The 16,246-nt window shown below is 41.7% G+C and overlaps 2 protein-coding genes across 3 annotated transcripts; both read right to left on the minus strand.

Annotated features, from left to right (window-relative positions):
• Positions 1-14: 14 nt before the first annotated feature.
• LOC147928915 (uncharacterized) lies at positions 15-1,978 on the minus strand. The gene is made up of 3 exons (XM_087486319.1): positions 1,475-1,978; positions 543-1,346; positions 15-41 (listed from the first exon to the last, which is right to left on the minus strand). Exons 1-3 carry the CDS (start codon positions 1,976-1,978, stop codon positions 15-17), a joined length of 1,335 nt encoding a protein of 444 aa, XP_087342445.1.
• A 5,644-nt stretch (positions 1,979-7,622) lies between these two features.
• LOC104742843 (malate dehydrogenase 1, mitochondrial) lies at positions 7,623-15,690 on the minus strand. 2 transcript variants are annotated; one of them, XM_087484106.1, is made up of 8 exons: positions 15,603-15,690; positions 9,409-9,808; positions 9,096-9,269; positions 8,723-8,891; positions 8,542-8,603; positions 8,314-8,435; positions 8,093-8,210; positions 7,623-8,001 (listed from the first exon to the last, which is right to left on the minus strand). In XM_087484106.1, the coding sequence occupies exons 2-8, from the start codon at positions 9,649-9,651 to the stop codon at positions 7,864-7,866; spliced, it is 1,026 nt and encodes a 341-aa protein (XP_087340232.1). In that variant the 5' UTR covers positions 9,652-9,808; positions 15,603-15,690; the 3' UTR covers positions 7,623-7,863. The 2 variants fall into 2 exon arrangements, with proteins under 2 accessions (XP_087340232.1, XP_010462202.2); XM_010463900.3 differs by lacking the exon at positions 15,603-15,690 and having other exon boundaries at positions 9,409-9,891.
• Positions 15,691-16,246: the final 556 nt, after the last annotated feature.

The raw sequence follows: 16,246 nt of genomic DNA on the forward strand, positions 1-16,246 counted from the left end.
TATGATCTCATTCTTCAGCAAACCCATTTTAGGTCGAGTCCCTATAAAAATGAAATATAAATAATGATTATATCAAATATTTTTAGAATATTATTCTAAGAACCATCAACCTGACAACGGGGGAAGGATCCCGAGACTCCGCAGGCAGGGGATCTAGGGCAGCCGAATAGAAAGACTTAGCCACTATTGTTTATCAAATTGTTTGTTTTATGTTCGATAAGAATTATTAAAAATCCATTGTCAAAAAAAAAATATATTAAAAAACTGTTGTTTTGTCTGTTAGTTTCGTTTTGTTTTTCCACTATTAATTTTCCGTAATAAAATAAAATAAAATAGCGTGAAAATTTTATAATTCGTATTCGTCCATTCGCTTTCAAAATTATGAGTTTGTATTGGTCATTTTCAGGGGAAGTAATAAACAATTTCATTTTTTTTTTCAACCAAACATTAATCTAGAAAATAACTCCAAGATTGGTTGTCCAAATCGGAGGATAAGAGTTTACAAAAAAAGTCTCTGAAAATAAAGATCTCGAAGAACGAACCAGACAATCTGCCCGTATGTTTGACGTCTGTGGGATCCTTGACAGCTGGAAGGATGAAAAGGATGGTCGGAGTACGTTGAAATCGTCCAAGAGGTTGGAGAAAGCGGGCCATTCATCACGAGACTGCACCATCGCCACTAATTCTGCGCAATCCGTCTCGAAGCTCTGACAGTCAACCCCCGCCGACAGTAAGGAATCCATCGCCCAAATCAAAGCCTGAAACTCCGAATGTAGAGGGGAAGGGCTGTGACGTTGACTCCGTGCTCCCAGTAGTTGCGTGGTATCCTCACTATTACAAAACCACCAGCCCAAACCTGCAAGAGGATCTGACGCCTTCCAAGAACCATCAACCTGACAACGGGGGGAAGGATCCCGAGACTCCGCAGGCAGGGGATCTAGGGCAGCCGAATAGAAAGACTTAGCCACTTCCCATAACAATTTATCATTGTCCGCCTGATTAATAACCTCGCTTGGTTCTGCCTCGCAGCCCTGAAAAACTTTTTTATTCCTATCTTTCCAAATGGACCAGACAATCCATGGTAGGCGAAGTCGTATACTCAGAGCGTCCGCCTGGGATGACACCCGCCAAAATATAAAATCTAGATTCGTGTATATAAAACCATAAGGAAAATCCCCAGAAGTAAAGTCAACGAAAGATAAATCCCATATCCAACGAGAATGAGAACACTCAAATAGTGCGTGATTGATAGTCTCCACCTCCGAATCACATCGTTTACATAGGGTGTCGCACCGAACACCCCGATGAGCAAGTCGTTCCATCACTGTAAGGGAACCAGAGGCAATCTGCCAGAAAAATGTTGAACCTTCGAGGGAACCTCCAGTTTCCATGCTTGTGCCCTAAGGGCCGTGCAAGACGGCCCATATTCAACCTCTGTGATTAATTCACGTGCTAGCCAATAACCCGAATTTACCGAATATTTTCCTGATTTAGTATAGTGCCAAATCAACTTATCTGGTTTGTAGACTTTACTGATCTCCATAGCTTGAATAATCTGAATGTCCGCTGGGTCCATAAACTCCTCAAGAATTGGCATATGCCACTCCTTAGTAATAGGATTAATCAAATGGTTAACCATTAAATTGGGATGTAACAATCGGCCTATGCCATTAGCCGGTCTTGGCTGATTATCCGGTATCCAGGGATCCCACCATACTGAAACATGACAGCCTGAACCTATCACCCAACTTGCACCAAGTTTCACTAAGCCTTGAGTAGAGTAAATACTCCTCCAAGCAAACGAGGGGGAATAAGGCTTCTTAGTGTGTAAAGGGTGTTTATTCCAAAACTGGTTTGGTTGGATCTTCATCGGAGGATTCTGATTAATTCGATGGGAGATCCCATATGGTATAAGAGGATTCAATTTTGGGTTTTGCGATGGGTGATTGTGATAGCTGCAATCTGATGGGATTCCCATATCTTGTTGATTGAGGATTTGATTGGGTGTATCAAGGTGAGACTCGGGTGTTTTGGTAATAATGGAAGGTTTTGTTGCTCTTCTTTAAGGCATATAGGATACATAATATTTCGTGATCTGGTTTTGGTATTTGTTTTTGGAATTCTGGGCTCTAGCAGATCACGTTCATTTACTTGTGGTAGGTGGCTTGCAGAAGGGGTATTTATTGATGGAGATGGGTTCCTTCGACATATCAGTCTTCCTTTCTTTCGTGAACCGCTTGTTTTCGAGAGTGGTGTTGTGTTTGGTTTTGTGTTTCTTTCTCAAAGCTGTGCAGTTTGTTTTTGCTTTCCAGTGGTTCCCTATGGCTCAATTACTGTTGAACAAAGGAAAAGCTCCTCTGGTTCGCACTGAAACAGTGAAGATTGCTAACTCTGTCCTGGTTCAAAGGATTCAACAGTTTTCGCTGACTCTTATTGGGCGTTTGATGAACCCGGCTATTCAAAGGATGGACTCTTTGGTGGTAAATTTGCCTAAGATCTGGAAGATAGAGGATAAACTGGTGGGGGCTGACTTGGGACAGGGCCTCTTCCAGTTCAATTTTGACGCTGATGAGGATCTCCAGTCGGTGCTACAGAATGGTCCTTACCACTTTGATGGGTGGATGATCTCCTTGGTGAAGTGGGAGCCGATCATATCATCAACCTATCCTTCTGCAATTAACTTATGGGTGAAGGTTACTGGTATCCCTATGCACCTTTGGGAGGTTGCCACTTTAAGAGCCATAGGGAGGAAGGTGGGTACAATCTGTGAGATATATGAGGAGTCAGGGAGATTCTGCGTTTCTGTTAACGGTTTCAACCCTCTTCTCTTTAAGCTAGTTGTGCCTTTTGATACTGGTGATGAAATTATTGTTTCTCTTGAGTATGAAAAATTAATGGGATTCTGTGAGCATTGTTTTCGTTTAACACACGAGATGAAGGGATGTCCGGAGTTACTCAAGGGAGCTGGTGATCAGGTTATGGAGAATCAATCTGATAAGAGGGGTGGTTTGAGACAACATCCACCAGCTAAAAAAGGAGGGTATCACAATGAAGGGGGTTGGGAGAAACCAAGAAAGTATGTGAAATGGGCGTTGGAATTTCAGTCCCAAGATACTGTTGCTGCTGATCTGGGTGCTTACGGTTCCCGTCATCAAGAGAGGTCTCAAAGTTCAGTGTGGGGACAGAAGAGACAACATAGTGTGGTCGAATCAAGTGGTTTTGGGGGACAAAGAGGGTCGTATTTGAGGGGTGGTGAGTCTTTGGGGCAGGTTCCTTCTTCTAGTCTCAACCGTAAGGGGACTGGGCCGGTTTGGCCTAAACCATTGTACAAGGTTAAACAGGGTTCAACAAACACAAGTATTCAGGAGGCAACTGATGATATTCATTTGGCTACTGAGTCAATGGATTCTCAAGTAGCTGTGGTTATAGGTGGTTCGTCTCACGGTGGGACTGCTAAGGTTTTGGTAGATGCGGATTTCATGGAGGAAACAGATGATCTGCTTGAGGAAGGTGAAGATCCGGAGGGGGGTTGTTTGGGATTGGTTGCGACTGAGTCGGAAAGGAGGGATACTCCTATATCTGATCATGGGACCGATTCTCATGGTAAGGCAGAGGCTAGTCAGCAAGGTATTTCTTCTACTTTTGTCCCGCTTGAGCTTGTTGTGGGTGTCGTTAGTAGTGTTATGTCTGCGATTCCTTTAGGAGAACAAAAAAGTCACAAGCGAATGATTACTAGTTCTCATGTTAAGAAGGGTGTTATTGGGTCTAGGATAACTGCTTTGGCTTCTCCGGGAAAACGCTTATTAGCTAAGGCATTATCTAAATCTGCAGGTATGGGGAGCAAACAGAAGGTAATTGGAAAACCGGGTAATATCACGTTGAGTGGTAAACCAACGGATGGTGGTCGTCAAGTTAAGAAAGGGACGGTGGCTCTCCCGAAACCACCGGCTCAAACGTGAAGGTCTTGAGTTGGAACTGTCAGGGCATTGGGGCGGACCTGACAGAAGAGTACTTGGGAGATTTGTGGAAAAAGCATCATCCAGATATTATATTGTTATCAGAAACAAAAAAATGTATTTCTTATTTAAAAAAGTTTAAGAATAAGTTTGGTTATGATAAGTTGTTTACGGTTGAACCTTGTGGGTCTCGGGGCGGTTTAGCTCTTTTTTATAAGGATGAAATAAATCTTTCTATTTTATATGACTGTGATTGGTTAATTGATGTTCAAGCTTTTTCTGGGCAACAAATGATTTTTCTGTCTTTTGTTTATGGGGATCCCGTCCCTCAACATAGACATAAAGTTTGGGATAAATTAATTGATATTGGTTCTTTTCGAATTGATCCATGGTTTATGATAGGGGATTTTAATGAACTTACTGGGAACCATGAGAAAACAGGCGGGGCGTTAAGATCAATATCTTCTTTTGTACCATTTAATTCTATGATCCGACATTGCGGTATGTTAGAATTTCCCTGCTATGGTGAGCAACTGTCTTGGCGAGGTAATAGACAGAATAATCAGATAGTCCGTTGTCGTTTAGACCAGGCGTTAGCTAATGAGGATTGCCATTGTCTCTTTCCCCATTCAAAGGTCGATTACTTAGAAATGATTGGCTATGATCATTGTCCTATCCTTGCCACTTGTTTTAATACGGATTTTCGGCGACATCGACAGTTTCATTTTGATAAGCGTTGGTTAGGTAATGATGGCTTATCTGGAGCGGTGGAGGCTGGGTGGAACCGCACAAAAAATTTCCAGACACCGGTATTTGTGGACAAGTTAAAGAACTGTCGTAATTCAATTTCTTTGTGGCGAAAGAACAATGTTTCTCATGGGTCGACCATTATTTCATCCTTAAAGGCGGCTTTGCAGGAAGCAAAGATGGACGACTCGATTTCGCAGGACGAAATTCGGAGTATCGAAAGGAAGCTGAAGGAGGCCTACCGGGATGAGGAGTTATATTGGCAGCAGAAAAGCAGGAAGTTCTGGTTACGGGTTGGTGATAAAAATACAAAGTTCTTTCATGCTTCCACGAAACAGCGACGAGCAAGAAATAAGATTGCTGGTTTATTTGGTCCAAATGATGTCTGGACTGAGTCGATTTCTGGTATGGAGGATATTGCATCAACATGTTTTACGGATCTTTTCAAAAGGTCTAATGTGAGGGGAGTCTCAGAAATGCTCCAAGAAGTGCCTACATTGATTACAGATTATATGAACAGGACCTTAACGAGGGAGATCACGGAACCAGAGGTTCGCAAAGCTTTGTTTGCTATGCATCCCGAGAAATCTCCGGGTCCCGATGGGATGACAGCTTTGTTTTTTCAACGCTTCTGGTCCACTCTAAAAGGAGATTTGGTCGCTTTGGTTAAGGATTTCTTTCGTACGGATCATTTTGATATGTGTTTAAATGAAAGAAACATTTGTCTAATTCCTAAAAATGAAAGGCCTCAACGGATGACGGAATTTAGACCGAATAGCCTTTGTAATGTGAGTTATAAGATTATCTCAAAGGTCATGTGCTTTCGGCTTAAGTGGTTTCTCCCTTCACTGGTTTCGGAAACCCAATCGGCGTTCGTTTCTGGTCGGCTAATTACAGATAATATCCTTGTTGCTCAGGAGATGTTTCATGGTTTAAATACAAATCCTCTGTGTAAATCTGATTATCTGGCATTGAAGACGGATATGAGCAAGGCTTATGACCGCGTTGAATGGGATTTCTTAGAAGCGGTTATGGTCAAGATGGGATTTGATAGGAAATGGATCTCTTGTATCATGTGGTGTGTGTCTTCGGTCTCCTATCAAGTCCTTTTTAATGGACAGCCTCGGGGCTTAATTAAGCCTCAGAGGGGTTTACGTCAGGGGGATCCTTTATCTCCTTATCTGTTCATAATATGTACGGAGGTTTTAATTGCCAATATTAAAAAGGCTGAAAGAGAGAGTAGAATTACAGGCATCAAGTTAGCCTGGGACTGTCCCACTGTTTCACATTTATTGTTTGCTGATGATAGTTTGTTTTTCTGTAAAGCAGATGCGGCAGAATATACTACGGTTATGGAAATTATAAGGAACTACAGGGAAGCCTCAGGTCAAGAGGTGAATCTGGAGAAATCCTCCATTATGTTTGGGAAAAAAGTTTCACCTGAAAGCAGGACTTAACTAAAATCTGTAATGGGTATTTCCAAAGAAGGGGGTTTGGGATCGTATTTAGGTATTCCTGAGAATCTTCAGGGTTCGAGAACTAAGGTTTTTAGTTATGTCAACGATCGTTTGGACGAACGAGTGAATGGCTGGGCTGCAAAGTATTTATCGAAAGGTGGAAAGGAAGTTATGATTAAGTCGGTTGCGTTGGCTCTTCCAACCCATGTCATGTCTTGTTATAAACTACCGCATGAGTTAACGTCTAAGCTTATGAGTGCTATTTCACGGTTTTGGTGGAAAACTAACGATAAAGCACGAGGATTGCACTGGGTAGCCTGGATAAGGTGTGTAAGGACAAGTGCGACGGCGGGTTGGACTTTCGTACATTAAAACAATTTAATGATGCAATGCTGGCTAAACAATATTGGCGGTTAATTATCAAGAATCCCTAATGGCTCGCGTCAATTTCATTTTTTCATTTGTTTGTTTTCCAAATTTTACATAAACTGATTGTTTAATTGTGGTGAGAGAGTTAACTGGGTAAAGTAGTGCTTCCTCAAACGTGACATTAACATAGGTCTTAAACGGCAAAATACACTAAAACACACTAACGGTAATTATTAGATTGACTTAGGGTCTTATAGTATAACTTTGACACATAAGTACACCAAAGAATAAAGAATATATGTTAATATTATCATATATCGAGGCATATTATTTATTTTACGTGAGAAAGGGTATAGAAAGGACGATCATGGAATCCAATAATCCGTTTTGCAATTTTAGTGTAAAAAGCATAGAGGAATGTTGACGGATGATAAAAATGCATGTACCATGTTATGATGTTAAAACATATTTTTAAAAGAGAAAGGACGATGCCTTGGTTCAGTTTGCTGGTACCTTTTTGTCGAAAGATGTTATATTATTATCACCCTTTTTTTTATGTAACTGTAGAAATATAGTTGTTGTTATGAACGTCACAATAATTAACCAATAGAAGAAAAGAGAGGGCAGACGAAAAAAGAAGATGAAACTTGTGTTACCAAACAAACTAGTTTTGGTTATTCAGGATATGGGCCGAAAAGTCTACATAGAATGCTTCTCTAATTTTGTAGAAACTGAGATGAAAAGGAGACAATCAAGGACATGGGCCTTATCTCCAATTCCAAATTTATGAACTGTTGCCCCTCCCCTATTCTACACAATTTAGAATTCTCTCTTATTTTGGAACGCTCCAACCATTCCCTTGGTTACTTTGATTATGCATGGGATGATGGAAAGCACGTAATCTTTTTGTTTTGTAGAATGCAGATAGGAGTCTTTTAAAGTCTAAACCAAGCTCTCAATCCGAGTTTATTTTACTAAAATGCACATGAAGATTACACATCCTGTAATCATCTCTTTCTCTTTTGCATGAAATTTAAATTAAGAGCAAAAGAGAAGAAAGGAAGATGAAAAGTAAGGTAACACAGACGCAGTATTAAGGAACAAACCACACTGATGATCTCTTGTTCACGAAAAAAAGGAAGTCGCATGGTTTCCAAAAGGAAGAAAAAAAAAATCATAACTTGACATGTTAAAGTTTTTCTCTGTGTTTGGTGATGAACCAAAGAGCCTTATGGTTCACTAATGGAGGCACAAACATGGATTTTATTGATACAACCCGATGAAGGAGGCTCTAGCTGGAAAACTGGAAAAATTACCGAGTCAACTCGGTTTAATTACTGGTTGGCAAACTTGACTCCCTTTTCGATGGAGGATTTGAGTTCTGGCTTCAATGCTTCCAAGCCTTCCTTCTCATAGTCTGAGAGTGGTCCCAAGTCAAGAACCTCCTCCACACCGTTCTTCCCCAACCTCACCTGAATCACAATCAAACCCTCACATTCATCAACACAGTCATGAGACCATAGGGTGTGTACAATGTGTTTAATGCTAAGTTTTGAGGATTACCTTCGAGGCAAAGAAAGGAAGCTCGGTGATTGTGGATTGCACGTATGAGCATTCTACAACATCTGGAACACCATTGAGTCCTTTCAAGCATGCATCAGCGAATAGTGCTCCAGCATAGCTGTGATAATAATCAGATTTCCAGAAGTTAAGAACCAAAAGCGGTTCAAGAAAAGTTTCCCAAGTAAAGTGAGTACATATGAAAAGACCAGCACAATACTTACGCCATTGACAATGTAGCTGACCCTTTTCCTGCTTTTGCCTCCACGACTTCAGTACCTCCATCTTGGGTACGCTTAGTGAGGGCGGTGAGTACGTCACTTGACAAGTTGGCTTGAGGAGAGGCCTACATGTTTACAAACAGAGAAACTTGAGTCGAACTGAGCTGAACCACAGTTGTAAGAAAAAGAACATTCAACCACATTCTGAGTAGAGAGAAAGTGAGAGGTAACCTGAGAGAAAAGTGGAAGGATTGTAACCCCAGCATGACCACCAATCACCGGAACATTAACTTCTGCAAACACAAAAAGCATTCACGTTAAAGCCTCAGGCCTGGCATTCAATATTTCTGGATAAGACTATATAGTGCTAAAACGTTAAGACAACAACAAAATAAAACTTATGAATACAAACCTGCAACAGGAACATTAGCCTTTCCAGCATAGAAAGTCTTGGCCCTGACAACGTCAAGAGTGGTAACACCAAACAATTTCTTTTCATCGTACATACCAGCCTTCTTAAAGATCTCAGCTGCAATCGGAACAGTGGAGTTCACAGGGTTGCTGATCATGTTAATAAGTGCCTGGATCAACAAAAGCGTAAAGGTCAGTCATTTGATAGAAACCAAAATGTAGCAGAACCAAAAGGGCGACACTGTAGACCTAAAAATCAACAATCTTGGAGAAGCGAGGGCAAAATTCACGATCTAACACAATTGGGACCTAAACACACAACAACTATAGAAATGTAAACTCTGAGATGCATTAGTATAATAGAGTAGGCTTACATGAGGGCAGTACTTGGCGATGGCAGTGCAAAGGTTCTTGACAATTCCAGCATTGATGTTGAAGAGATCGTCACGGGTCATACCAGGCTTCCTTGGTACACCAGCTGGGATGATGACAAGATCAGCTCCTTCAAGAGCTTTGGCCAAGTTATCATCTCCCATGTATCCAGCAACCTATCCAAAACAAAAGAGACAAAGTCATTCGCACATAGAACAACATTTTGATCTAATGAAGAAGGATTTTATAAATTATAGTGAAACGAATCTAATATAAATCTGAAGGGGAATGAATTGGTTTGATAGAAGAATTTACATCAGATCTGGTGTTGATGTGACCGACATCGGCGGCAACTCCAGGGGTGTTGGCGATATCGTAAAGGGAGAGAGAAGAGACGAGAGGGTTAAGCTTCATGAGGAGAGCAAGAGGCTGACCGATTCCACCGGCGGCACCAAGGATGGCGACTTTTCGCTCCGGGACGGATCCGGAAGAGAAGCTACGGCGGTTAACCGCCTGCTTCGCGGAGGCAGAAGATCGGACGAGCATAGATCTGAACATTTTTGTTGGGTTGGTGATTGAAATCTAGGGTTTCTTCTACAGAGACGAGCTACGAAGGAAATGGTTTTATGTGGTGAAAGAAGAAGCTGGGCGAGACACTCGAGGAGGGGATACTTGATGATGAGATATATACCACCTCTTCTCTTTTACTTTTCAACTCTTTTTTTTGAATTTTTTTTTTTTTTTTTTTTTTTTGGCTCAACATCAACTTTCATTCACCAATCATAATACACTCTGTTTATCTTTCATTACAAAATACTTAATCTATAAAGGGCGTCATCAAGTATAACTTGGGATCATAATTTTCAAAAGAAAGAGATTCCCTTGCTACTCGATCCGCCACACTATTACAAACTCTTGGGGTATACACAATCTTGAAGTCTTGGAAGGAAGAGAGCAAACCTTTTATGTCATAGAGCGAAGGAGCAAATGCAGGCCAAATCTCCTCACTATTTAGCAAATTAACCAGGCCCAAAGAATCTGATTCAAATATAACCCTTGTATAGTTCATACGAAGCATTGAGTGTATTGCCCCCCACATTGCTTCCAGCTCTACTTCCATCGCCGAATATGCACATCGAATGGCTTGCGCTCCCATCCAAAGAACATCTCCTGTGTCATTACGAAGTACCCACCCCGTACCACTCAATGTATCTTCTCCCCTCCAAGCTCCATCAGTATTGCATTTGACCCATTCTCTTGGAGGTAGCTTCCACTTTGCATCCTCAGTCCTCTTTGGTACAGGGTGCCCACTAGTCAATTTCTCATGCTCATTCCTTTTCCTTTGATCCCATTCCTCAGCATCCTCTAATGCCTTCTCTACTGTATTTTGGGGATTAAAGTCCTTTCCTTTGAAGATGAGTTCATTACGAGACTTCCAGAGCCTCCAAAGTATCCAAGGAACAACCTTATCGAAGTCGTCTCTTTGTAGGTAGAGCGAAGCAACATTCAGGACGAAGAACATATTTGCATAGAGAGAATTAGACCACTCGCCTCCAGAGGGTGCCGGAATGGGGGATAGTGCCCATACCTGCCTTGCATAGGTGCATTGAAACAAAAGGTGGTTCGTCGATTCTGCTTCATGAGGACATCTCACACATGAATTATCTCTAGAGAGATGACGATGAGATAAGTTTTTTGCCGCAGAGAGACAATTGGAGAGACACCTCCAAAAGAAATGTTGGACCTTAGGACTCGCCTTTGTTCTCCAAACTTGACTTATAAGAGGATTTAGGCTAGGTTGTGTAACTGCTTGAGGACCCTTCTGAGTGTTGATGACCTGAGTCAGAACCCAATATCCAGATTTTACCGAGTATTGTCCTATCCTAGCATAATCCCATGTATAACTATCTGATCTGTTATGTCCACCAAGCCTTATGTTCCCAATCAAGTTCCTATCTTCCATAGTAAAAAGTGTGTCTAGCAAATCCTGTCTCCAGGCCCGCCTGCTATCCTCCATAATATCTTTAACCTTCATCAATTTTGAAACTGACTTGTGTAGGTCGGAAGGAATGATACAAACATTATGTAAGCTCCGAGCAGGTTTAGAGCCAAGCCATGGGTCCTGCCAGAGATTCACAGACTCTCCATTTCCAATAATAGCTCTAACTCCTTGCTTCAATAACTCTTGTGCCTCGTGGATACTGCGCCAAGCAAATGAGGGTCTGGAGCCAAGTTTAGCAGATAAAGGACTGGATTTGCTGAAGTATCGACTTTTAAGAACCCTAGCCATGAGCGAATTGGGGTTCGTCAACATTCTCCATAGTTGTTTACCAAGGAGAGCTATGTTATAAGCTTCAATTTCCTTGAATCCCAATCCCCCCTCTGATTTGGGCTTACTGAGGTGTTCCCAAGCCCGCCAGTGCATGCCTTTTGAATTCTGTTTGTTCCTCCACCAAAAATTAGCCATTACAGAAGCTAGTTGTTGACTGACTGTCCTAGGTAGCTTAAAGCACGACATTGTGTGTGTAGACAGTGCCATGGCAATCGATTTTAAGAGGATCTCTTTACCGCCAAAGGAGAGAAAGTTTGTTTGCCATCCCGAGACTTTATGCTGAAGTCTCTCCTTTAAGTATCGTAAAATAGTGATCTTAGATCCGCCAAAAGCTTCTGGTAATCCCAAGTAAAAACCTTGTCCTACCTCAGCAGCAATGCCAGTTAGAGCTTTGATAAGGTCTCGACGCTCCTGAGTTATTCTTCTCCCGAAGTATATGCTTGACTTTTGGTAATTAATACGCTGGCCTGATGCAATGCTGTACTCATCCAAGATACTAATCAAATGTTGAAGCTCATCATCATTCTCCTTACAATAGAATATACTGTCATCCGCGAACAGGAGGTGAGAGACTGAGGGTGCACTCCTTGCTACTTTGAGTCCTGTGATTTTGCCTCTACTTTCCGCATCTTGCAACATTCGAACCAATATCTCTGAACACAGAACAAATAGATAAGGAGACAAAGGGTCTCATTGTCTCAAACCCCTGGTGGGAGTGATTTCCCCAAATGGGGATCCATTGATTAGCACCTGGTAGTTTACTGTTCTCACACAGGTCATGATTAACCTTATCCATCTCTCCGAGAAACTTAGCAACTTCAATGCATCCTGTAGAAACGACCATTCTACTCTATCGAACGCTTTGGAAATATCGGTCTTGATTGCTTAGGAATCCTCAGAGCATTTATTTGGTGAATCCAAAGCATGAAGAAGCTCATGTGCCACGAGAATGTTGTCGGTGATCAATCTCCCCTTGATGAAAGCCGCCTGAGTTTCAGACACTACTCCATGCAACACCTTCTTAAGCCGATTAGCCATCACCTTAGCAATAATTTTATACACTACATTGCTAAGACTGATTGGTCGAAAGTCAGTCAGTCGCTCTGCCTTTATCTTCTTTGGGATCAGACAAATATTAGTCTTGTTCATATCTCTATCCAAACTGCCTGAGTGGAAGAAGCCTTGAACCATCATCAACAAGTGCTCTCCCAAAACATCCCAGTTCTGCTGATAAAAGTGACCTGTCATACCATCCGGTCCAGGATTTTTACTCGGATTCATAGCAAAGACCGCATGCTTGACTTCCTCTAAGGTTACTTCCTTCAAGAGTTGAGCATTCTCCATCGGAGACACTTTATTACCTTCACCCAGTTTATCTGTAACCTTATGGCCCACGTCCTCAGAGGTAAATAATAGTTTAAAGTAGTTTTCTGCCAATCTACCCAGATCATTATCCCCAAACCACGCCTTACCCTCATCGTCCACAAGCCTCTGAATCCTGTTTTGGGCTCTTTTGTTCTTGGTTGCAGCGTGAAAAAACTTCGTGTTTTTATCACCATTGTTAAGCCAAGTCGGCTCTTATCCTTCCAATAAGTCTCCTCATGGCGATACTCTATCTTCAACTCATTCTTAAGCTTAAGGAGCTCATGTCTACTAAAGGGGTTCTGCCTAGTAGCGAGATCGATTTGATGATGAAGTGCTTGGATTCTTCTTGCTGAACTAGGCTGATTATCCCTCTTCCATCTGGAGATTTCCTTTTGACAGGCAGCAATCCTACTCATCATAGAGCCATAGGAAACCACACCCTCCTTTCTCCAGAAGTTAGAAATAAGCTCTTTAAAGCCCTCTCTCGCTATCCATCGCTGATCATACCTAAAGGTAGCCCACTTCTTTCTTTGCTCACCCAATAGGCTCGTTATTAGGGGACTATGATCAGAACTCACCTTCTGGAGATACTCTGCTTGGGCCGAAGGAAAAAGCTCCATCCAAAGCTGATTAGCTACTGTCCTGTCGAGCCTACATTTGACAAATTCATCATTTCTGTTCCCATACCAAGAAAACTGATAACCAGTGTGCTTTATGTCCCACATGCCACAGACTGAGAGCATTTGTCTGAATTCAGCACAGGTCGCATCTTTTCTTAATGGTCCACCAATCTTCTCTGAGGGATCCACCAGTTCATTAAAGTCCCCTGTTAGCATCCAATGGCCTCTTCTGCTTACTCCAATACGAGAAAGTCTTTCCCATAACTTGCCTCTCTCACTTTGAACTGGTTCACCGTAGACACAAGTCAAGTAAAATTCTTTACCTTGCCAGTTGATAAGAGCATCTATCATTCGATTATCCGCCTGCAAAACCTTAACCGAGACAGACTCTCTCCACATCAAAGCCAGTCCCCCACTCTTACCAACTGGCTCCACCGTACGTAGATCAAAATAACCTAAATGATGTAGAACATTCTCCAAGTAATCTCTTTTATTTTTGGTCTCACAGAGGAATGTTATCTCAGGGAAATACCGACCTCGTATTTCCCTTAGATGTCGAACTGTAGGGGTATTCCCCACCCCCTGACAGTTCCAGCTCAATATTCTCATATTGACTTCGAAGGGTTGAAATTAAACATCAACCCTTCTTTCAAACTTGCTCCAATAGGAGACTTAGCTGCCACTTGTGCAGAATGATTCAGTAAATGACCTGCTACTTGAGCAGAGTGAGAGGAAAACGAAGCAGACGCTCCTGACTTAGGACTTGAACTAGCCGCTTGAGAGCCTAGTCTATCAAAGACAGTTGGAGAGCTCTTGTTCTTACCTCCTGATGACCCTTCCCTACTTGATGTCTTTACTAGTTCACCACTGTTACCCAGTCTTTCAAAGACAGAAGGAGAATCACCAGTTTTTGCCTTTTTTGATTTTCTTTCCCCACTGTTGCTCAGGCGCCTTTTCTTTGAAGGAGAACAGATAGATTCACCAGAGCTCTTCGCACCTTCTCCCTTTGCACTACCTTCCTCAGCCCTATCCTGATGAATTGTTATTCCTTTTGGGCGCCACTCCTGAATAGCCCGAGGTTGTTTCCTTTGCTCCCTTCCACCAGGCCTTTGCAGTCTATCCTTCACTTTCTTAATAGGAGGGTCAGAGTGTACATCCTCGTTATCCACTGTATGGACCTCTTTCCCTTTGCCCTTAAGACTCCGAGAATCATTAGATTGAGCTTTTCTGTTTCCCTTCCTTTGAGCTGATTTCTGAGTCAATAGCATAGGGCAGTTTGACTGATCATGGGTGAGCCTCATACACAGGAAGCAAACCTTAAGAAGTTTTTCATATTCAATCTCCACTTTAACCACTTCTCCTGTTGAGAACCTTGCATTCTTTACAAACTCAAGCGGTTCATCTGCCTTATACCAAGCTCTAGCTCTCACATACTCCAGAGAGTTTGAGTTTTTTGCATGAAGCTCAACCGCTTCAACCTTGCCCCGAGGCTCAATGATACTCTCCACTGCCTGCTTCTTTAAGAGATGAATGGGGATGTTCCTTATACGAACCCAAAATAAGATTTTGTTAAGAAAATCTGGTCCTGGATTAGGTTTCCATTGATCAAGCGAGACTATCCAACCATTTACGAACCACGGGCCTCTGTATAAGACATGATAGAGATCACCTTCCGTTTCAAAGATAAACTGGACCCGATTATCACCCACTCCTCTCCCCCTTACTCTGTTATCCAAACCCCAGATAGCAGGCAACGCTTTAACTAATCCACCAACCTTATGAACCACAGGATTCAAACAGCGAACTATGACGCTCATCGAATTTTCCTCTATCAAATCATTATTCTGTAGATCTGGGATTTCTACCACTTCACCTTCGCTTAGCAGATTTCGTTCTCTTAGTTCATCCATGAGAGTCGGCTCCTTCTTCTTTCTTGGTCTATTCATGGCTGCTATCTCTCAAATTTGGACGCCTCCTCACAAAACCAACACAGATCTGAATCTAAAAGGAGTTGGCTAACTAGATCTGAAGATTAGTAACGAGATACCGAAGCCACAAGAGCTTAATGAACAGCAAATGAGCTAAACAACTGCTGAGAGAAATCTAGGGTTGTTAATGTAGGAAGATGAGATCGCCGCCAGTGCACCGTAGCAGAACCCTAGCCATTGTCTCCTTTTGCTTGCTTTGTCTACTTTCTTTTTTTTCGGAATTTTATTTTCTCATTAAGTTTTTTTGGTTTAATTTTTATTTTATTTAGGGAAATATATCTATACATATTTTGTAATTTTAACCGTATTGGACACCTGATTATTTCAAATTTAATCAGATTATTTTAGGGTCCCTCAACTGTACTAGAAAATTACCCCATCCATTACGGTTAAAGAGGTGAATTTACTTCAAAACCGGGGGGGGGGGGGGGGGGGTAAGCTAACTAAAAGCTCCAAAATAAGAGATTACATTCACATTTTCGAAAAGGAAAAAAATAAGTAGAAACTCCACACCGATCGGTAATAATTTCTTGTTAAAGATGGTTACATATTATAGTAGGTAAAATACACAATTTTTTTTGAAAAAGACGGTTATATTAGAAGAAACGTACAAACTGTAGCGATACACAATTTTAAGGTTACATGTTTTCAAAAAAGTTTGTTTCGTAGTCGTAGTCCTCGTCCTCAACACAGCCCAAAGTCATATAGCCGCAACCCCAAGATTGCACCGGGAAATCGCCCAACAAGGACCAAATGAAATGTAAAAACAAAAAAGACCAAGCGGTCATGTAAGTTAGTGTGAAAAAAATGATTCCTAACAATGACACTCGACTAGTCTGTTTGTGGAC

Source organism: Camelina sativa, chromosome 14, assembly GCF_030686135.1.
Source record: "Camelina sativa cultivar CO46 ecotype springtype chromosome 14, ASM3068613v1".
NCBI lineage: Eukaryota > Viridiplantae > Streptophyta > Magnoliopsida > Brassicales > Brassicaceae > Camelina > Camelina sativa.